This window comes from Vombatus ursinus, unplaced genomic scaffold (genome assembly GCF_900497805.2).
Source record: "Vombatus ursinus unplaced genomic scaffold, bare-nosed wombat genome assembly UNPS02005236.1, whole genome shotgun sequence".
Classification (NCBI taxonomy): domain Eukaryota; kingdom Metazoa; phylum Chordata; class Mammalia; order Diprotodontia; family Vombatidae; genus Vombatus; species Vombatus ursinus.
The window spans coordinates 412,747-434,262 of record NW_020945014.1 but is presented as its reverse complement, the minus strand read 5'-3'; the positions used below and the strand labels follow the sequence as shown (position 1 = coordinate 434,262).

Here is a 21,516-nt window from a genome sequence, read left to right as displayed (position 1 = left end):
TGCCACTCTCAGCATCCCAGATTTCCAGAGTCTAGGTTGGTAGCCAACCAAGCTTGATGCCCTCCCTGCTTAATCCCTCAATTTTGTGCTCACAGGTTGGAAATAGGAGTTAAGGATCTTAGATTCAAGTCTTTCTTCAGTCTGACTCACTCTGTGACTTGAACACATCCCTTCCCCTCTTGGGCCCCAGATTCTTATTCTGAAAAATAGGGATATGGTGAGGGTAGGGTTCTCCTTTAGCTTCAGTATTCAATGATAGGGAAAAGCCAGGGGCCCAGATCTAGGCTGTGGTCCTCAGATGCTGGTGTTGGGGTTGGGAGGCAAGAACAAAGTGATGGGGGAGGTCTTAAGAGGTTGCACATTGTTGCTGTTGTATCTCACTCCAAACCCAGAATAAACTCAATCTTTGATCATAAACTCAGCCCTTCTTAACCTTAACCCCACACTGAGGCCATAGATCATCTTAGTCCTCACTTTAGGCTAAGTCCAAATTCTGGACTCTCTGAGTTCTCTGGGTTCAAAGGGGACACAAAGGGAATTTTAATTACTTTTATTGTTTTTCCTCTCACAACAGCCCTGTGAGGTAGGTAGGCACATCTCTGATTCAGGTAATGTGGCACCTTCACCCTAACCCCAGTTCCTCATTCTATTTTCATTTAGGGAAAACTTAATGCCTGATATGCTTCTATCCTCCCCCCTCCAAATATTGCTCATAGGATGGGTTCGAGGAAATCATGTACCTTTCATCTCCATCCCCCATCCCATCTCCAAGCCACATGGTCATGTGATGATGAGGTGATCCCATTTAAAAAGGGGGCATGATTAAAAGCTGCTCTTTTTAGTGAGGCCTCCTTTAATCAGGTCATCCACCCTAACTAGCCTTGAGGGGGGTTATCTTAAGCCTCCCAAGGATTAAAGAAGGGAAGAGGATTTGATGTTGAGTAGGACAGAGGTAGAAAAGAAGAAAGAAGGAAGTGATTATTTAATTAAAACATTAAAATTTCACAATTCCCCCATGACCTCTTCCCTCCCCCTTCCAAGTGTGGCTGTTCACCCCCAAATGGAAAATTTTTTTCTATCCTCAAGGGGCAGAAAAACAGCAGGGAAAAGATCAGCATCCCAGGTAAGAAAGCGAAGAGGAAAGGTAAAAGAGAAATGGTAATACTGGGAGTTGGCCAAGCTCATACCCAAGGATCCAGGCCACTGGACAGAGTGTCCCTTCTGGATTCCCTGCAGAAACTGGGGGAAGGAGCAAGACCCTGTCCTGTGGGCCTATTTTCCTGGGAGGAAATCTGTCCTTTGGTGTTGGAGGTTCTGTCCTGAGTGAAGAGATCTTGGGAAAGAAGACTTTAGGGAAAGTCAAGGGGGTAAGGACAAGAAAAATCTCCTCACCAGGAAGCTTGGAGGAGCACCCATAGGAGGCTGGTGGAGACACCCACCCACAGAACCCCTCGACTTATAACTAGGCTAGCAGAAGCATCTGTCTCCGCCTTCCCATTGCATCCAGAAATGGCATGTCCATCAGTTGAAATGGTGCTGTTTGGGCACATCGGGGCACAGGACTTCATCACCAGGATTTGGTTTGGGTTGATTGAGTTGACTGGAATTGGAAGAGAAGAAAGAAAAGATATGGGTGAGGTATGATAGAGCACTCTAGATTATGCTGTATGAGAGAAACTGGCATTTACCATTGGCCCAGCACTCTCCACCAAGACTCTCCTTTTTTAAAGAACCTATTCATGGTGCTACACATTCTTCTTAAATTGAATTTATTGACTCCAGAGATTCTCCTGATTAGCTCCACCTGACTGGATGCTCCTTTGTTCTGCACCCCCAAGTCATCACAACATCAGAGAATCTCAGAGTTGGAGGGAACTTCGGTGGTAGCCCAACTCAACTCACCATTCTCTGCCACAAGGGGCTATCCAGACACCACTTGGAGACTTCCAATAGTGTGGTACTCATGATTTTCTTAGGTAGCTCATGCAACTTTGGGGCAACTTCAGGGGTGGATATGCTGGTAAATGTTTAGCAATTGACTCTGAAGGGTGGGGTGGGAGGAAATGTTCACAGGGCATACTTCTAAGTTTAATTTGCGTTACTAGAATTTTTGCCATCATTTTCTTGAATCTAGACAACTAACAAAACAGTAAAGCAAACCTTGATTTATAGCAATTTGTCCCAATTTCCACCATGTGAATGTTCACACTGAAAATAGAGGATTTGGCCAGTTTTAGCTGTCCTCAGCACAACCCTGGACAGCTCCATTAGTCAGGAAGTGTTTTCTTAGGCTAAACCTTACAATATCCTCTTGCAGTAGAAGCTGATACTTGTTATGAGGAACTCTGAGAAAATGTCCAAATTTCTGGGTAGATCTACAAGCATGTGGAATCAAATGAGACTTGAAATAAGGAAGCTATTGGCCAAGCTTGGGAATCCATTAAGTATAAAGAGATTTCCATTGTTGGAATAGGAATCAAGTTAGAGACAATTCAATCCTATAAAATCCAATAAACATCATTAAGTGCCTTCTATGTGCAAAGTACTCTGCTAGGTGATGGACACATGAAGATGAGGAAGTGTTTGAGTTCAAGGAGTTTGTGTTAATTTGTATGTACATCTGTTTGCAAGTCAGTGTAGGGTGTGGCAGGGAAGGCAGAAAGGCCATGTCAGTATAATGTAGTGATGTGATGTAGGAAAGAACATTGTCTAAGGTACCAAAGGATCTGTCTTCAAATCTCATTTGCTGCTTACTACCTCCATGACCTTGGACTAGTCACTTTGCCTCCCTGGCTCTCATTTTTCTCATCTGTCAATTGAGAAGTTTCAACCAAATGAATTCTAAGACCTTTCCCGATTCTTAATCCTATGACTAAGGCATTAGGGAGACCTGGGTTCAAATCCTGCTTTAGACACTTTGTGCTCTTGGAGTAACTTACTCAATTGCTCTCAGCTTCAGTTTCATCATCTGTAAAATGGGGATAATAACCTACTTACTTACCTCTCAGTGTTGTTGTGGGGATCAAATGAAATAATATTTGTAAAGTGTTTTGCAAACTTGAAAGTGTTACATAAATGCTATATAATAATAATAATAATTATTATTATTATATAAATATTACTTAGCTCACCAGGTCATCGTGAGGATTAAGTGAAATAATATATAGAAAGAGCTTTGCAAATCTTAAAGTGCTTTATAAATTGCTATTATTATCATTATTAGCTTGTTATGAGATCACTTTCTAATATTTCAAGCTTAGAGAAATCAAAGTTATCATAGCTGCTAAATTCCTGGTGAGTTGGAGAGCTTGTAGTTATCAGGGAAATCACTGACTGAGGGGAAAAAAGAAGATGGCTACATTTGCAAATGGACCAATCACCTTTTTTTTCTTCTTTGCTATGAGGTGAGGTCAGATGTCAGAGAGCTTGATGCTACAAGGCAGAGACCTTCCCAAACACTCTGAAAGACAAGCACATCCCTTTCTTTAGCCAAAAGGCAAAATGGTAGGAAGAGAATCTTTTGGGCTTTGGCCAAGAGAGTCCTTTTCAAAGCTAGCGGGCCCTTTGAAAAGCAAGTAGCCAATTTAGAGTGTCTTCCAAGATGGAAGAATTTTTAAAATTATTTTTTTGTGAGGCAATTAAGGTTAAGTGACTTGCCCAGGGTCACACAGCTAATAATTGTCAAGTGTCTGAGGCCAGATTTGAACTCAGGAATTCTTAACCTAGGGATTATGAACTTAAATATTTTTGATAATGATATTTCAATATGATTGGAAAGCCTATGTATTTTGTTTTGTGAATTTAAAAGCATTATTTTGAGAGGAGGTTTTAGGCTTCGCTGAACTGCCTAAAGGGGGGGCATAACACACAAAAATTAAGGGACCCTTAACTAGAGGCTAGAGGGATTTTGCCTGCAAGGGCTTTTTTCAAGAGGCAGTCAGAGATAGTACAGTCATGATCAGAGGAAAAGGAAACTCAGGGCTGGGTCCTCCCCAATTTCACCTCTCATGGGGGAAGGAAACAATTCTGCCCAGCTACCAAGGGTCTCTGGGTCCAAGGCTAAGTTGCTAAATGACCTAGTTTGCTAGTCTATGAAATGGATGTTGGGTCAAGTGGAGAACAGATCAGATATGAGCATGAGCAATAGATGTGGAAAATGGTGACTCTAAGGGAGAGAAAAATCCCTTCATTTGGAAGTCTAAAGGAGGGAAACAGATGCTCCAAGAGATAAGAGGGAGACAGCATGGGGAGGGTTAGAGTGGCTTAATGGGAAAACATTGCATTTGGAGTCAGAAAACCTGGCTTTGAATCCTGGCTTTCCTATTTACTATGTGAGTCACCTTGGTTAAGTCACTTTCCTTCCTTGGGCCTCAGTTTTCCCATCAATAAGATCAGTTGATTGGGCTAGATGATCTCTAAGGTAAGGTCCCTTTAGCTCTAAAGGCACCTAGGTGGCATAGTGAGTAGAATATTGGATTTGAAGTCAGGAAGACCTGAGTTCAAATTTTGTCTCCAATGTTATTCGCTGTTTGTGACCCTGGGAATATCACTAAAACTTTAGTTTCCTCAATTTATAAAATCAGGATAAAGACAGCACCTACTTCACAGGGTTGTTGTGAGAATCAAATGAGATAATATATGTTTGGTAAACCTTAAAACATTTTGTAAATGCCAGCTAAGAGCAGGTAGGTGGCACAGTGGATAGAGCGCTGGGCCTGGAATCAGGAATATCTGAGTTCAAATCTGACCTCCAACATTTACTAGCTGAGTGACCCTGGGCAAGTCACTTAATCCTGTTTGCCTCAGTTTCCCCATCTGTAAAGTGAGCTGGAGAAGGAAACGGCAAACCCCTCCAGTATCTCTGCCAAGGAAACCCCCAATGGGGTCATGAAGAGTTGGACATGCCTGAAATGACTGAACAACAACAACAAAACACTAGCTATTACTGTTAGTGAGTGAGGAAGGGGAGGAAGAGCAGAAGGAGGAGGTGTTACCATCGTCCATCCAGATGACAGCCAGACCTTTTCTATGTGGCCCAAGAGCCTAGAACTAGAATTGGGAGAAAGACACAGGAAGCCTGTGAATGGCCATGAGAATTTCACTCATGATAAGGAAGAACTTTTTAACAATCACAGCTGCCAATCCCATGAGGAAATGAGTTGATTTGGAGGAGGGAGGATCTGTCTGGCTCTGGAAGTGTTCACAAACAGTTAGACTGGAAGCCTTTGGAAGCTACGAGATTTAGAACTAGAAGGAACCTTAGAGATTATCTCGGTCAAGGGCTCTCAACCTTTTGGCATCATGGACCTCTTTGGCAATCTGGTAAAGCCTATGGACTGTTTCTCTAAATGTTTTTTAAATGCATAAAATAAAGTACATAGTATTATAAAGAAAACCAATTCTATTAAAGTAAAAATAAAATCCTTTTCCCATCCAAGTTCACAGACCCCCTGAAATCCACTGTCTGTGCATCCCAGGTTAAGAACTCCTGCTCTAGTCCAACCCTGTCGTTTTGCAGATGAGATCCCTCCTAGGTACAATATTCTATGATCCTATGAAAGGAAGAGAGATGGGGAGGACGTGAAGAAGATGGGACCTTGAGAGGGATGATTCATTCTCTTCCCGTCCAACCCCCAGAAATCTAGCCATTGTTCTAATAGGTAGACCCAGCCCTAGCATTTACGGAGCCCCGCCCCCCCCAACTATTTATTCCCCATCCTTCAAGGCTCAGCTGAATGTTTACTTCTTTTATCAAGCCTCCTCTGCTGTTCCCAACCAGATGTAGTCTTCCTCTCCTCTGAAACCTTACAACCCTGGCTCAGTTCTTCTCTTGCACCACCTACATCATTCTTCCTCTGGATGAGATTTAGCTGTGGCAGTGTGTGTTATCTCCCCTCTAAACTGTGACTGCCCTGGGGGCACGTGCAGCTCAGCCATTTCAAAGTATGCCCAGCCCTCAACACCATTAAATACATAAATGAGAAAAAGAAACCTGAATACTTTTGCCTCCTTTTCTACCCCCACCCCAGCAAGTGATCTTTGGCTTCTTACTTTTTATGGAGCCCCTTGTCTGAATCTCTCCTTTAGCTCTATCTTGTATTATATTATTGTACGTGGAAAAATAGACTCCTACTAGAATGAGGGATTTGTTCCCCAGTAAGACTGGGGTGGGGTCAGGGTAAGTTTCTTAAGCACAAGCTCAGTTTCCTCATCTGAAAAATGAGGTTGGGTTAGATGTCCTTCAAGCTCTAGAGTCATGATGTCGTATGATAGTATGGTATTGTGTATGATTGCCGCCATTGCTAGTGTTCCATACCCCCACTGGACTCTGGGTCTAGTGGTATGGGTTAGGGTCCCATTTATATTTTATACCTCCCCCAGGACTTAGCACAGACTGTTGCCTTCAGTAGGTATTTTAATGTTTGCTGAGTTGAATTCAACCCAAGGGGGTCCTTGGGAAAGGAGAATCCATAAATAATGTTATTGGGTCTAAGGAGGTAGTGGAAGCTGGGCCCTCTCCAAAAGATGAAAGCTAGTGTCTAATACAGTAATAGAATCATAGAGTTTAGAAGAGCAGATTATAGGATCATTGAGCCCAAACCCCTTATTTTACAGAAGTGTAACTGAGGACCGAAAAAGTGAAGTGAGAATTTAGAATCAAGGGGGTGTTTGATCGAGGTGGTGGTGGGTAGTTCAGTGACAAGGGCTACTAACCTATAAGAGAGATGAGGAGACAAATCCCAACCACACCTTCCATTTCAATTCCTTCCCTCCAAAATAAGAGGAAAGATGTGTGTTAGTACAAGGAGTGGTAGTTCCATTCTATAGATGTGAAAATGGAGGCAGAGAGGAGGGACTTGTCCAAGATCACAGAGCTAGTGTCACTAAATGATTGCCTTCAGTACTTAGATCTAGGGGGGGGAGGGATGAGAAGGATGCTTCTGATAGACGTGAGTCTGGTCGGGGTGGGGGTGGAGAGAGGGATTTCAGATAGTCTAGGTTGGGTGGGGAAGGGGGAGAAGAAGAGATATCAACTGGTACAAGAGGGCGGGGATGGCATCTTAGCTAAACTTTATAGCTTTGAGCTCCCTCAGCTCCAAGCGTAGGATCCTTTTTGGTAAATGTTTGTTGAATGAATGAATGAATGAGTGAAAATGCCCCTTAACACCCTTCACTCCTTCTAGAGTATTAGTTTCTAAAGATTAGCTCAGACTATAGATGGAGCCATTCAGAAGGAAGAAAAAAAACATAATGAGGTGGAGGTAATTTTTTTTTTTTTTTAGGCAATTGGGGTTAAGCGACTTGCCCAGGGTCACACAGCTAGTAAGTGTAAAGTGTTTGGTCTGAGGCCGGATCTGAATTCAGGTCCTCCTGACTTCAGGGTCAGTGCTCTATCCACTGTGCCACCTAGCTGCCCTAGTAATTTTCTTGTAATTGGAATAATTGGTCACAGGGTCACAAGATTGGAAGTGGGAAGGGACCTTAAAGGCTACCCTTCAAAGAGAAGTGACTTTCTTCAAGTCATACATGGAACCAGTAAAAAGGATTCACAGCCAGGGCCCTTTCCACTATGTTTTGTTACCTCTCATGTAATTCTCTATCCCTTTTCCAGCTCTATCATCCTATGACTCTTGGAAGTTGCTGGAGCCCCAGGGTGGTGGTTCCCTCACCCATCTCCAGACTGGGGCTTTGTCCAACCAACACCTGGGCTATTCTGCTACATCAAGCCCTTGGTGCCAGGAATTCAAGATAATAACAGCCTTCTAGGTCCAGGACCTGGCACCTATCCTGCATGGATTTTGAAGCCCCTTTTGGCCTGTCATTAAGCAGGTATGGGAGGGGTTCTGTGCGTGTATTATGTGGCCATCATCTCTGGGTTCGTGTGGTGCCTGCCATGCTAGTCCTGGGGTAGGCATTATTCCCAGCTCCAATGAGTGATAGAAGGCACAGGGATGGTGAGTCACCCTCTTCAGGGGACCCAGCACCTAGAGGCGTAAACTGGTAAGACGGTTAGGATCACCAATCTTCATTGATGCCCACTTCCTGATCTTGTTGACTTAAAACCTGGTAGTATAATAGCTTTTGGGAACCTCAGGACTTAGTGACAGACGAAACCACGGATTTATGAAACAGGCCAAGATTAGGGAATGGAAAATTTAGGAGTAGAGGCCCTTCTCCATTCAAAACAACAAACATTTATTAAATAAACACCCAAGTCCTTGTCTCTCTGCTTTTTTTCCCTAGGTATGCAAAAAGAAAAAAAAAAGAGCATAGTTCCTGTCCTCAAGGGGCTTACAATCTACAAGTAGGGAGAGAAGACACAGACATGAGTAAGCAGTGAGGGAAGTGATGAGTACAAAGGAGGAACTCAGGAAAAGTACTAAAAGATACTGCAGGAAGGAGAGATCATTTCTACCTAGGAGAAAGTGGGAGAAAGGAGAGGATCAGGGAAGATTTATTTGAGAAAGTAGTACCTGAGCTGATTTCAACAAGTGGACCAGAGGCAGCTAGGTGGCACAGGGGATACAGCACTGGCCCTGGACTCAGGAGGACCTGAGTTCAAATCCAGCCTTAGACACATAGCACTTATTAGCTGTGTGACCCTGGGCAAGTCACATAACCCCATTGCCTAGTCAAAAAAAAAAAGACCCACTTCTCACATGGATCATCAGAAGTCAGAATTCTGGAATATTAGAGCTCTAAGATATCTTAGCACATTTATATAATTTGAAACATCAGGGCTGAAATACGTCTTAGAGATTATCCAATTCAACCCCTTCTTTTTACACATGGGGAAACTGAGGCCCAGAGAAAGAAAAAGAATCCTATTCTTCTGATTTTCAGAGTTCTTTCCACTACAGCAAGGTACTTTATTCACTATGTACATGATTGCTAATGGCTTAATGTGAGACCTCCTCTCTGGGAGCCTGGCATTTCAGCCGGGGACTGAGTCTCAAGCCAAAGGGATGAACCTCTAATGGTGGAATTGCAGACCCTATGATGGAGAAGGGAGAGAGAAAATTTGGAGTAGGGCATGGGGGTGAACACTTCTAGAGCGTCTTAGCCTCTCCTGTATTTAAATAGCACCTCTTCCAGATGAGGCTCAACAGATAAAATTCCATAGGAATCTAATTGCTTATGATTTCCCCAGGATACACTTAGGTTAGATGTCCCTGGCCTCAAGAAAATTTATTGTTATTCAGTCACTTTTTTCAGTTGTATCTGACTCTTCATGACTCCATTTGGGGTTTTCTTGCCAAAGATGCTGGAGTAGTTTGCCATTTTACAGATGAGGAAACTGAGTCAAACAGGGTTAAGTAACTTGCCAAGGATCACACAACTAGTAAGTATCTGAGGGTGGATTTGAACTCAGATCTTTCTGAGTGCCTGCACATAGAAGGCATTTAATAAATGTTTATTGACTGACCTGCTCACTATAGTTGTAAGGAAAGCTCTTCATGAACCCTCAAGGACTCTAAGATGGGAGCTAATATCATTTAAAATGTCATCCACACTCAATTTTGGGATCTACAGACTTTGTTTAATCTCTGACCCTTCCCCTTGCCCTGGGGCACATCTCAATATAGCACAACACCTCTTTCAGGGGTATAGAGAAGAGAAAGAATTTGCCAGAGACAGCCAATCCGGGGTTACTGAGTCTTATGAGAAAACTCTTCCGCCTCCAGGGAGTCTTCCCTGATGAGCCTCCTTATTTGCACCTGGATTGCTTCCCTACTCTGTTCTCTAGCAGGGTGTATTTAATTTCTACTAGTTTACTTAGTGATGCAATCAAGGATAAAAACAACAACAACAACAACAGTAGCTGACATTTATCTGATGCTTTGAAGTCGGCCAGGAGTTTTACATAACTTATCTCATTTAGGTCTCGGAATCCTCATATAATAACTTCTCCACAGATATTATTATCCCCCTTTTACAAATGAGGAAAATGAGGCTCACGGAGAAGCGGCTTGGCTGTAATCACATAGCCAGCATCAGAGGCAGGATGTGAATACGGATCTTCCTTATTCTGAGTGCTACATTCTTTGTGCATCTTTCCGAATATCAAAATACGTTGTGTGATTTTGAAGATGTGGTGGAATGGGAATGTTTCGGATTCGAGGTCAGGAGGACACAGGTTCGTATCCTAACTCTGACATTTACCTGCTGTGAGGCCATGGCCACCTCACCTAGCCTCAGTTATCACATAAGTAAAATGGGAATAAGAATAATTGTCCTGGATCCTTTCTAAGTTCAAATAAGGCAATGGCAGCAAAGGACTTGGGAGAGCTCGAGGGCTATGTAAGTGATGGCAATCAGTCTGGTGTCCCAAGACAATCCGAAACAGGTTCTGGTGTTTTTGCCCTGTCTGTCCTTCCAGGCAGTAACCTGTCAGTGGGGACCGCTCTCTGCTCAGACCAGAGAATCCCCAAGGACAGTGGCTCTATAGAATCATAGAATTTCTTCTTTCTTTTCTCAACTTCTGGTGCTCCTACTACAGGGCTCTGCCCACAGTAGCCCCTCATTCCACGTATATTAACCGTCTCTGGCCAGACATGGACTTCTGCCTTGGGTCCAGAGCACAGCCAGGAAGACGAGCTAGGACTTTGTGTCCTTTGCTTGGGATTTCTCCATTACAAGGCCATCACAAGTTATGCTAGCTCTATACCTAATGGGTGCAGTGGATGTAGCGCAGGGCCTGGAGTTAGGAAGTCCTGAGTTCAAATCCAGACCCAGACCCTTTACTAGCTGTGTGACCTTGGGGAAGTCACTGAACCTTTCTCTTTCTGCCTGCCCCGGTTTCCTCATCTGTGAAATCTACCTTGTAGGGTTGTTGTGAGGATAAAATGAGATAATATTTTAAAAGCTCCTTGTAAACTTTAAAGCATTCTATAAATGCCACTATGATTATGAGCTGGTTTGGAGGCTGGCCCAGGGCAGGGAAATAAGGAGGGAAAATTTTCTGAGCTTTCTTGGATGGGCGGGGGGAATTGAGCCCTTTGGGGCAGCCTTTTGCCTCATTAGAGGTTCTAGCCAGGTCTGACTTCCTAGCCCGTGTTCCCACCTGGGGGAAGGAGAAGTTAGAGGGAGGGCGGGCTGTGGGAATACTCACTTGCCCGGGTAATAAGACAGTACTTGTTTATTGGGGAGCATTCGACGGGAGCCCGGCAGCTCTCCGGCCCGCAGCACACGTGGCATTCTAGGGAGTGAGCTAGGGGAGCAAAGGAATGATGAGGAAGGTCAAATAGAGGATGGACAGCTGGGATTGGAGGGGTCAGGGTTTCCTTGAAGGATTATGGATGGAGCCTCTGCTGTATGGGAGCCTTTCATTGTGGGAGGGAGCATCGGGGCCCCACGCAGGGTAAACTGCCGCCTGATGTTCAGGGATGGGCCTAGCTGTCCTGCGTCTCTCTGCATGAGGAATGAGAAAAGAAGTGGAAAGAGCCGGAGTGATAAAAGTTCAAGATCACGTAGGCATAGAATCCTAGAGTCATAGAAACTTAAGAGTCTTATAATATCACAATATACACATGTACACACACACACACATATACACACATGTATACATAATTACACATACAGATAACACACATATATACACAAACACACACGTACACATGTACTTATAAACACACACAAGCACATAGCACACACATGCATGTACATAGCCACAAACATATACACATGCATATACATGTACACATATATACACATACACACACACATACACTCATGCATATACACATACACATGTATATATATATACTTACATGTACACGCTACATATACATATACACCTAAACACACATATATACACACACAGGCACTCATAACATATATAAACACATAACATACATATACATAGTCACAAACATGTACATATACATATACACATGGATGCACATATACAGATCGTTGAAATCTGCCTCCTGGTGATTTTTCCTCTTGCTCCTAGTTCTGCTACCCTCTGGGGGTCACATAGAGAAAGGCCACTGTTCCCTATGACATGTCCTCAAATATTTGCAGACCTTAATCATGTTCCCCTCCTTCTATTCATCTCTGCTTTCCTCACATAAAGTCCCAGAATATCTGAGCTGGAAGGGACCTTAAAGGTCATCTCTAGTCTAACAGCTTCATTTTACAGATGAGGAAACTGAGGCAGAGAGGGGTGGAGGGACTTGCTGGAAGCCACAGAACTAGTCTGAGGCAGAGCCAGGCCTTGAGCCCATTTTTCTGACTCAAGAACTAATGGTCTTTTCATCATACCACACTGCAAACTGAGGCCCAGAAGAAGGAAAACTTGCCCAAGGCAAAGAGCTAGAAATAATACCATTAACTCACATTTTTCTAGTGCTTTGAAGTTTGCAAAGTGTTTTTCTTACTGCAGTCCTATGAAGTTGAGAATGGAATCATCACTAGCCACATTTTACAGATGAGGGAACTGAGGCTCACGGTGGCAGGAACTTGTCCAGCACCATAGAACTAGTAAGTGGCAGAACCAGGATTTGAATACAGACCTTCCACCTCCACATTTAGGCCTCTTTCCACACTGCCTTGGAGGTACCGCTAGGAAGATTGTAAGAATATGGTATATCTCCCATCATCTTGGGGATGAAATAAGTAGGTAGCATTCCAGAAAGTCCTCAAAAGGCCCCACAAATCTAATCTAATTGCTATTCATTCATTCAAAAAATACTTACTGAGCATGGACCATGTGCCAGGCTCTGGCCTTGGCACAGAGGGGTGAGCAGAGATGAATAAGAAACAGCCCCTCTCTTCATGAAGCTTATATTCTCAAAGGGATTCCAGCATGGACACAGGTCACTACAGTACCAGGTAGGGCTTGAAAGGGCCATAGGAGAGGGGCAGAAGTGAGGGTGCAGACATCCTTGGGAAGGGAATGGGGGAAATTCTGCGTGAGTAAATCAAGGAAGATTTCATGAGGAGAAGTGGCATTTGACATGAGTAGTCACTGAGATAGGTGGAATAATATTCACCTTAGGTCAGTCTGTTTAAGGGGTTGTAAAATGAGCCCAAACTGATGGCAGGGTGGGTGTCAAAACCGCAAACAACCTGAGACCTCTCAGCTTCCCAGTCATCTCCCAACACCCTTTCTCATCTCTACTGCAGGCTCCCACCCAGGCTTTCCCCAGGAGAGTGCTTCCCTAATCCAGAATTAATGTTCCCCCTCCCCAAAACATTAACAACAATGAAACAACTAACCTATTTCATTAGGGAAATGCTCTTAGCTGGCTTAGGAGATGAGAACCCAACAAAGTGTGAATGACTGACAACCTTTGATAATGACTGATAACAGTGTGGTACCAGTGAAGAAGGAACCTATTAGATTAAGAACCATCATGCAGAGCTTTCAGTCCCAGCTCCAAAAATGATTCATCCCCGCCAAGTGACCATCCTGCTCTAGTCCTTGGTTCCTAACTCGTATAATGGTGATGATAATAATACAGGCACTTTATTCTACAAGAGCTATTGTAAGAGTCAAATGAGCTTTATCCATCTGCAGAAATGCAATTCAACACTCATTTACTAAATGCCTGCTACATGCAGTCCAAGTCAACAGACATTTATTGGGAGCCCTAACTAGTACCAGGCACTGTTTGAGGTGCTAGATAATAATAGCTCATCTTTCTATAGCCCTTCGAAATTTACAAAGTACTTTGCTGGCAACAATCATATGAAGCAGCAAGTTTGAGTATTGTGAATCCCATTTTACAGATGGGGAAATGAAAGCTCAGAGAAGGGGATTGACTTGTCCAAGTAATAAGTTTCAGAGCTGAGACAGGAGCTCAGGTCTCACAGGCTAAGGGATGTGATCACTACTTTTGCATGATACCTCTCCCAGGGGGACTTGCTTTTTAAAAGGGTAGCTGATTAATCCGACAAAATGAGTCTGTAAAAGTGGAATTTCAGGGGAGTTGTCTTTGGGTAAAATTAGCCTTTCATAGAACCCTTCAACTGTTGTTTAATGGATTAGTCATGTCCAACTCTTCATGACCCCATTTGGGGTTTTCTTGGCAAAGATACTGGAGTAGTTTGCCATTTCCTTCTCCAGCTCATTTTACAGATGAGGAAATTGAGGCAAACAGGGGTTAAGGGACTTGCCCAGGATCACTCAGCTAGTAAGTGTCTGAGATCGGATTTAAACACAGGTGCTCCTGATCACAGGTCTAGAGCTCTATCCACTGCACCACCTAGCTGCCCCAGAACCCTTCAGGTTATACCATAAAACAATCCTGGATAGAGATCATGTAGTTGTCAAGAGGCTTGAAATTGTGCATAGGAGACCAGGTTTCTATACCTGGCTGCCTATGTGTTCTTGGGCATCACGTCCCCTGTCTGGGTATATCCGGCTCAAAATCCTGTGATCCCATGACCTGAGTTCAAATTCTGTCTTTGTTACTTATTAGCTTGAGCAAGTCACTTCCCCACCTTTGAGACTTTGTTTTCCCATCTGTAAAATGCATATGAAAATACAAAAACTCCTTACATCAAAAACCTATAATGAAGAAATTCTATAGGAATGTGAACTATTATTACCTTTTAAAAAGGGCAAATAATATATATATATACATATACTATATGCACACACAAATATGCATATATGTATATATGCATGTGTGTATATTTGTGTATATGCATGTGTATATATGCATGTATAAATATATGTGTATATATGCATGTATGTACATATATGTGTACATATAAAATTATATATGTGTGTATATATGTATGTATATGAGTAAAATTATATATATGCATATATATAAAACTAGGGAGAAATGGGCTTAATTTCAGTAAATGTCACATAAAGGATGACTCCAAATGAATACAAACCCACTCTATCTCTAACCCCCAGATACAGAAAGATTTTAAGTACAGGTCTCAGAAATACAATATGGGTTCCCTAAATAAACTATCCCCAATTCGATCGACTATCTCTCCATCCCCAGAATTTCCCTGGGGTCTTATCCCATCCTTCTTCTGTCTATCCTTCCCTCCCCCACCACCACCAGAGAAACCTGAGTAGGTAGGGAGTCAACCTTACCAAAATTCACATATAGCGCAGCCAACAGAAACAAGGCAGGCAGACAGAGCTTCATCATGGGGGCGAGTCCTCAGTAGGGCTGGAGACTGGAGGAGGGCGCCTTGCAGGCGCCTTTATATGGCCTTGTCCCAATACAGCTTGAGGGCTTCCAGGGCCCTGATAATTGAGCTAGCCAATTAGCCCGGGAAAAACAGCAGCCTGAGTCATTAGCTGGGGCCTGCCCACCCCTCACTTGGGGGCCCTCTCTTTTCCTCCTCTGTGAGATGGGCTCGCTCCCAGTTCTCTCAGGGGTCCTCAGGATCCTAGGACTTAGAGCTGGAGGGATGTTAGAGATCATCCATTCTGAGTTTCCTCTTTTGGCAGATGTGGAAACTGAGTCTCAGAAAGGGTTGCCCAAGGTCAAAAAGAAAGCAAAGGGCAGAGTTAGAATTTAACACTCTCCCCATCCCCCCATTTCCAAATCCTTAGTCCTCTTAGGATCATGGCTCCAGAGCTGGCCCTCAGAGACCATCTGGTCACCCCCTTATTTTACAAAAGAGGAAGCTGAGGTCCAAAGAAGTTAAATGAGTTGTCCAAAGTCCCACAGGCAGTAAGTTTCACAGGCAGAATTTGAACTCATGTCCTGTGTTTCTAAAGCCAGTGTTCTTTCCACTGAAAGTTGCCTTTAACCCCATGGCTAAAGATAACTTTCTGCCTCCTGCCCCTTCTCCTCTTCCCATCCCAGACTCTTAAATTGCCTTCCATTTACATATATATATATATATATATATATATATATACACACATACATATATATATAATATTTTGTATATGCATAGCTGCTGTTCACATGTTGCCCCCCCATTAGAATGGGAGCTCTTTGAAATCAGAGACTCTATTTTTGCCTTTACTTGTACCCCTAGTACTTAACCCAGTGCGTGGCACATAGTAATCACTTAATAAGTGCTTGTTAATTCTTGTTGTTTTGGGGGTTCTCATTATTTATTTTTAAAATGCAAAAGAGATGTCAAATTGAACAGGCAAGAGAGCAGGAACCTTGAAAATAGCTTAAAACACTAATTGAAAATCTTAAGGTGCTGCCCCTTCCCATTCCTCAAGGAATGGGCAGTAGAAATGAAAAGGGCTTGGCATCATGCTCTTATGTATCCCCTGACAGGCCTTCAAATTCTTGAAGACAATGATTGTCTCCCCGACAAGGTCTTCTTTGGTTTGTTACAAGGATGAGTCTTCCAATGTCAGAGCTGTTCCTCCATGACAGGCTGCCTTCTGATGTAGTGAGTGAGCTCCCCATTACTGAAAGTGTACAGCATTGTGGTGCAGAAGATAGGCCCTTGGGATGATGGGATCCTAGGTTTAAAATGAGAAGGGATCTCAAGAACATTTTACCCAAATTCCTAATTTTACGTATGAGGAACTGTGGCCTAGAGAAATTAAGTAACTTACTGATGGTGACACTTGGTGGTAAGTAGCAGTCAGGATTTGAACTCAGACCCTCTGACTCCTTTCCAGTAGAGCATTGTACTTTTATATCATCAGAGGATCTAGGCTCCAACACTAGCTGTATGAACTTGGAGCCTCTTTTTTCCTCATCTTCAAAATGAGGCGGTCAGAACAGTAGTCTTCTGTTGGGGAATTCTTTGACTCAGGAAAGGCATCACAGACAGAGGGGATCTATCTATGGGTCAGAGACAGGAGGTCAGACTGAAAGTAAAGAGATTTATTAGCCTGCTAAGGAATCTGTTCTCACCGATAGTAGATTCAGATTCCTGGAATACAGATTGAATTTTCCCAGGCCCAGTGAAAGACTTAGAGTTTTTGTCATCCGTCCTTCATTTTCGAAGAGGACCAGTGACATGTGATGTCTTGACTCATGGGTGAATTGGATTGAAGAGAGGCAGAGATGCACAAAACTGTTGACCTCACTCTCTCTTCCAGAGTCAGAGTCCAGTGGAAGGACAGAAGTCAGGATGACTGGTAATGGCCCAGGATGTAGTGGATGACCTTGGCATCTTCAATGTCTGACCAAGCTCTAAGCACTTCACAGCACCTGCTTCAGCCGCCTTCACAGACATTGAAATAAATTGTCCTCATCTGCCCATCCTTCACATTCTGGTGTAAACATCCCCTAAAGTCAGTGACAGGTTTAATGCCTCTCAGTTACCCTCACCCTAGTTTTGTCTGTCTGCCAAGACAGTTTACTAGAGTGTGGCTGCAGCACATGTGACAGCTTCTTGGAGCCATAGGTGAGAGCTGAGTGGTGGGTGGTCACCAAAGGTGGGTGAGCAGCCCTCACACAAAGGCACTAGTCCTCTCTGAACACCCTATTAGGATATGCATCCAATCAGCAACATTCCGAGGTAGCTTAGGATAGAAAAATAAAATATTTCACAGGAGAGGAATGAATGAAGAAAGAAGGGAATGAGTCAAGGAAGAAAAGGGGAATATTTGGAATGCAACTGGCTGTTTTTTATTAGAATAACAACATGTTCCCTCTTCTAGGTAAGGAGACAAGGGAAAGAGACCAAATACTTCTACTGCTATGAAAGAAGTCCTTTTAAACAAAACTGCAAGGTCTCATCTAAAGACTGCGAGTAGGTATTACAATAGTGGTTGAGACCGTCTGCTTTGCTAAGTCCTTGTCTGAGAGCTTGGAGACTTTCTGATATCAGAAATATCAGATACCAGATAGCCAGGCACGTAGTTTGGGACAGGAAATCATAGCGATAGGAGGACAATGGAGTGGGTACCCAGCTATAAAAATGCTTAGAATGTTAGGCAGCCCCTTATAATCTTTAATTAGTCCTTGCAGACATCAATGCAGGATGAGGCCTATATAAGTTTAGTTTTATAGCTGATGAAGCTGACAAGTTTCACAAACACAGCCTAGAGCCTTGGACGATGGACCAGGCATCTTCCCCAGGTCCCTTCCAATTCTAGATTCGACGACCGGCGTTCCGCAAGCCTATGATTCAAAAATTCCACTTCCATGAATCAAGTTACATGCTTCTAGTTCTGATTCTGTGATGCTGGTTCTGAGTCTAATTCTGTGAATCTCTCTCCTCTAATCCATCCTCCACTCAGCTGATCTTTCTAAACACATCTGATATGTCACCCCCTTTCTCAAAAAACTCCAGTTGCTCCCTGTCAGCGCTAGGATAAAAAATAAAATCCTCTGTTTGGCATCCAAAGCCCTTCACAACCTGTCTCCTCCACCTTTCTTGTCTTCTTTTACATCTTAAATCCCCCAATGCACACATATTCTTTTTTTTCTTTTTTTTGGTGAGGCAATTGGGGTTAAGCCACTTGCCCAGGGTCACACAGCTGATGAGTGTCAAGTGTCTGAGGCCAGATTTGAACTCAGGTCCTGCCCATATATTCTTTGATCCGATGACACTGGATCCCTTGCTGTTCCACAAACAAAATACTCCATCTCTTGGCTCTGGACAAGTTTTTTCTTTTGGCTGTTTCCCATGCCCGGAATGCTCTCCCTCTGCATTTCTGCCTCCTGGCTTCTTTTAAGTGTCAGTTAAAATCCCACTTTCTATAGGAAGTTTTCCCAACTTCTCTTAATTCTAGTGTCTTCTTTCTTTTATTTCCTATTTATTCTATATATAACTTGTTTATACATTTTTCTTTATTATCTCTCCCAATAGATTATGGGCTTCTTGAAGGCAGGGGCTATGTTTTACCTTTTTTTTTTTTGTATCAACAGTGCTTAGTATAGTGCCTTGCATAGAGTAGGCACTTAATTAAATCTTTATTCAGTGGCTGACTGAATCTAGTTCTGATTTTGGATTGATAATTCTAATTCTATGTCTCTGGTCCTATAAGTCTAGTGATTCTAATTCCATGATTTATTTCTGTGGGGGATTTCTGCATTAATTTGGGTTGATTTCATATCTATAGTTTTAATTCCGTGGTTTTATATTATAGTTCTATGAGTTTCATGCTGATTTTTGATCTCTGAACCTAATTCTACAATTCTGATTCTATGATGCCAATCTATGAACCTACGATTCTATGATTCTATTCTATGATTGTGATTCTCTGATTTGAGTTCTCTGATTCTGGTTCTATGAATCTAGTTTTGACTTTGAATCTATGACTGATTACATTATCAAATTCTAACATTTTGTTTCCATGAGTAATGATAGCTTTTATATCAATGATCCTGACTCTATGACTTTGGTTCTATGATTCTGATTCTGAATCTAGTGCTGATTTTGGATGTGTGGGTCTGATTCCAGGATTCTAGTTATATTCTATCATTTTGGACACTCCAGTGGTACTTGATAGCAGAGCGATGGCTTACTAACCACTCCCAAGACCAAGCTCAGATACTTGGCCTTTAGGATGTCTCGTCTCTCTTACAGTTTATGCTAAGTTAGACTGTCTTGAGCATAACTTTGCAGGGGAAGAAGGTCTTAATGTTGCCCTGACCTGATGACAGACCCAATGAACACTACCACTGGCCCCAGAATGACCCTTAATCCCAGCCACAGCCTAAATTCAAGCCTATTAACTAATCTCATCACAAAAACCTGTGAAATAAGCAGGGCAGAGATTATTATCCCAATTTTATAGATGAGGAAATTGAAGATACCTCTGACCAGTCCCCTAAATTCATATAATCATTAAATTACAGAGCCAGGAAGAACCTTAGAAATGAAAAAGTCCAAACCCCTCATTTTACAAAGAAGTAAACAGAGGCCCGGAGAACTAAGGTGATGTGCTCAAGGTCACAGTGACAGATATAAGACTCAAAGCCGTGTCTTCTGAATCCAGTGCCAGTACTCTTTTCAAAACACCTGAGAGTTCTGAGACTCAGAATGGACTGAAGGCATGTTGCAGCAGTCAGTTCCAGAGGGCAGTGCTTCGGGGAGAGTGGGATACATATGACATGGCCCCATTCGCTTCAGAAGTTCGCAAGTCTAGTACAAAGTCATGCTTCTCTCCAGAATCTGGGACACCTTAGGTGTTCCCCCCCTCCAAGGCAATCAAGTTAAATGACTTGTCCAGAGTCACACTGCTAGTGAGTATCATGTGTCCGAGGTCAGATTTGAACTCAGGTCCTCCTGACTCCAGGGCCGGTGCTCTATCCACTGCACCACCTAGCTACCCCGACACCTTAGGTTTTGCTCAGTTCTTGCTTGGTAGGATATGATGAAAGATCTGGAGCCAGAAGACTAGGTTTGAGACTGGCCTTTGCTTCTTCCAGGCTGTGTGATCTTAGGCAAGTCATTTTATTTCTTGGACTTTCAATCTCCTCATCCATAAAATGGGAATAATAGCATTTGTGCTAAAATGCTAGAGAAATAGAATCTTCTATTATCGTCTTTTTTTCTGGGCTCCCTGGTGGGGTGGAGGTGGGGGCTTGGGATATGGTAGTGTGTCAGTGTGGGACAGTAGAAATAATACCCAGTGTGAAGGCAGAACTGAGTTTGAATCCTGAAGCTGCTACTTACTATCTGTGTTACCTTGGGCATTTCCCCTAACCTTTGTGGCCTCCTGTTTCCCCCTCTGAAAAAGGATAGGGTTAATCCAGGTGATATCAAAGGCCCCTGTAAGGACCACTTAGCATATACCTCACACTATGTGCCCTACTGCATTGGTGCCTAGGCTTAAGGCCAAGGCCATGAGCCAATTCACAGAGGGAACTGACAGCTGGAATAGAGGTAGCGAGCTTCATAACACAGGAATGTCTACAAGGCCTCTTCTCACACCAAAGACTCCCTAGGCTGTTCCCCTGCCCCAGGCTGTTTCTACCCTATCATCCACTTTCAACTAGGCCACTTCCTTGTTTTGGGGAGTCTCCAACATCTGGGAAAAACTGGTGCCTCCATAGGGCTGGGTGATATTACTACAGGAGGAAAATCAGAGTGGAGCCCTGTGGAAGAATCAGAGAAGTTAGAGTCAGAGATTGTCAGTCCTAGACACTCTGGCCTGTGGATGGACGTCCTGGAGATGAATGAATGAATGAACCCAACAACCTTTCATGCTCACAAACTCTTAGCTTTGGAAGGGACACCATTTAGTCTAGTGCATATATAAAAGAGAGTGTCCTCTGTAAGATCCCTGACCGGAGGGTATCCAACTTCTTTATATAGACCTCCAGGGATGAAGATCATACTTCCATCCAAAGCATCTAATTGTTGAGATTGTTTTTCTTTGCATATACCCTGAATCCTCCTCTTGGCAATCTCCCCTTATTACTCCTGATGCTGCATGTATGAGGTTAAGAACAAGTCTAAATCTGTCTTCCATATAGCACTCCAAAATGCTTGAAAACAGTCATCCTGTTCCCCTCAAGCGTTCTTTTTTTCTAGACCAAATATCCTCAGTTGCCACAGCTAATCTTCATACAGCATGGTCTCAGATCCCCTCATCATGCTGGTCACTCTCCTCACTCCAATGTCAGTGGTCAATGCTCTTCTCAAAATGTGGCCCCT

General features: G+C 43.1%; 1 protein-coding gene across 2 annotated transcripts; it reads right to left on the bottom strand.

Annotated features, from left to right (window-relative positions):
* Nucleotides 1-570: 570 nt before the first annotated feature.
* Nucleotides 571-15,147, bottom strand: LOC114030079 (ly-6/neurotoxin-like protein 1). 2 transcript variants are annotated; one of them, XM_027844737.1, is made up of 3 exons: nucleotides 15,068-15,122; nucleotides 11,114-11,212; nucleotides 571-1,600 (listed from the first exon to the last, which is right to left on the bottom strand). In XM_027844737.1, exons 1-3 carry the CDS (start codon nucleotides 15,120-15,122, stop codon nucleotides 1,389-1,391), a joined length of 366 nt encoding a protein of 121 aa, XP_027700538.1. In that variant the 3' UTR covers nucleotides 571-1,388. The 2 variants fall into 2 exon arrangements, 1 of the variants encoding a protein (XP_027700538.1); XR_003567548.1 differs by lacking the exon at nucleotides 11,114-11,212 and having other exon boundaries at nucleotides 1,512-1,600; nucleotides 15,068-15,147.
* Between the last annotated feature and the right edge of the window lie 6,369 nt (nucleotides 15,148-21,516).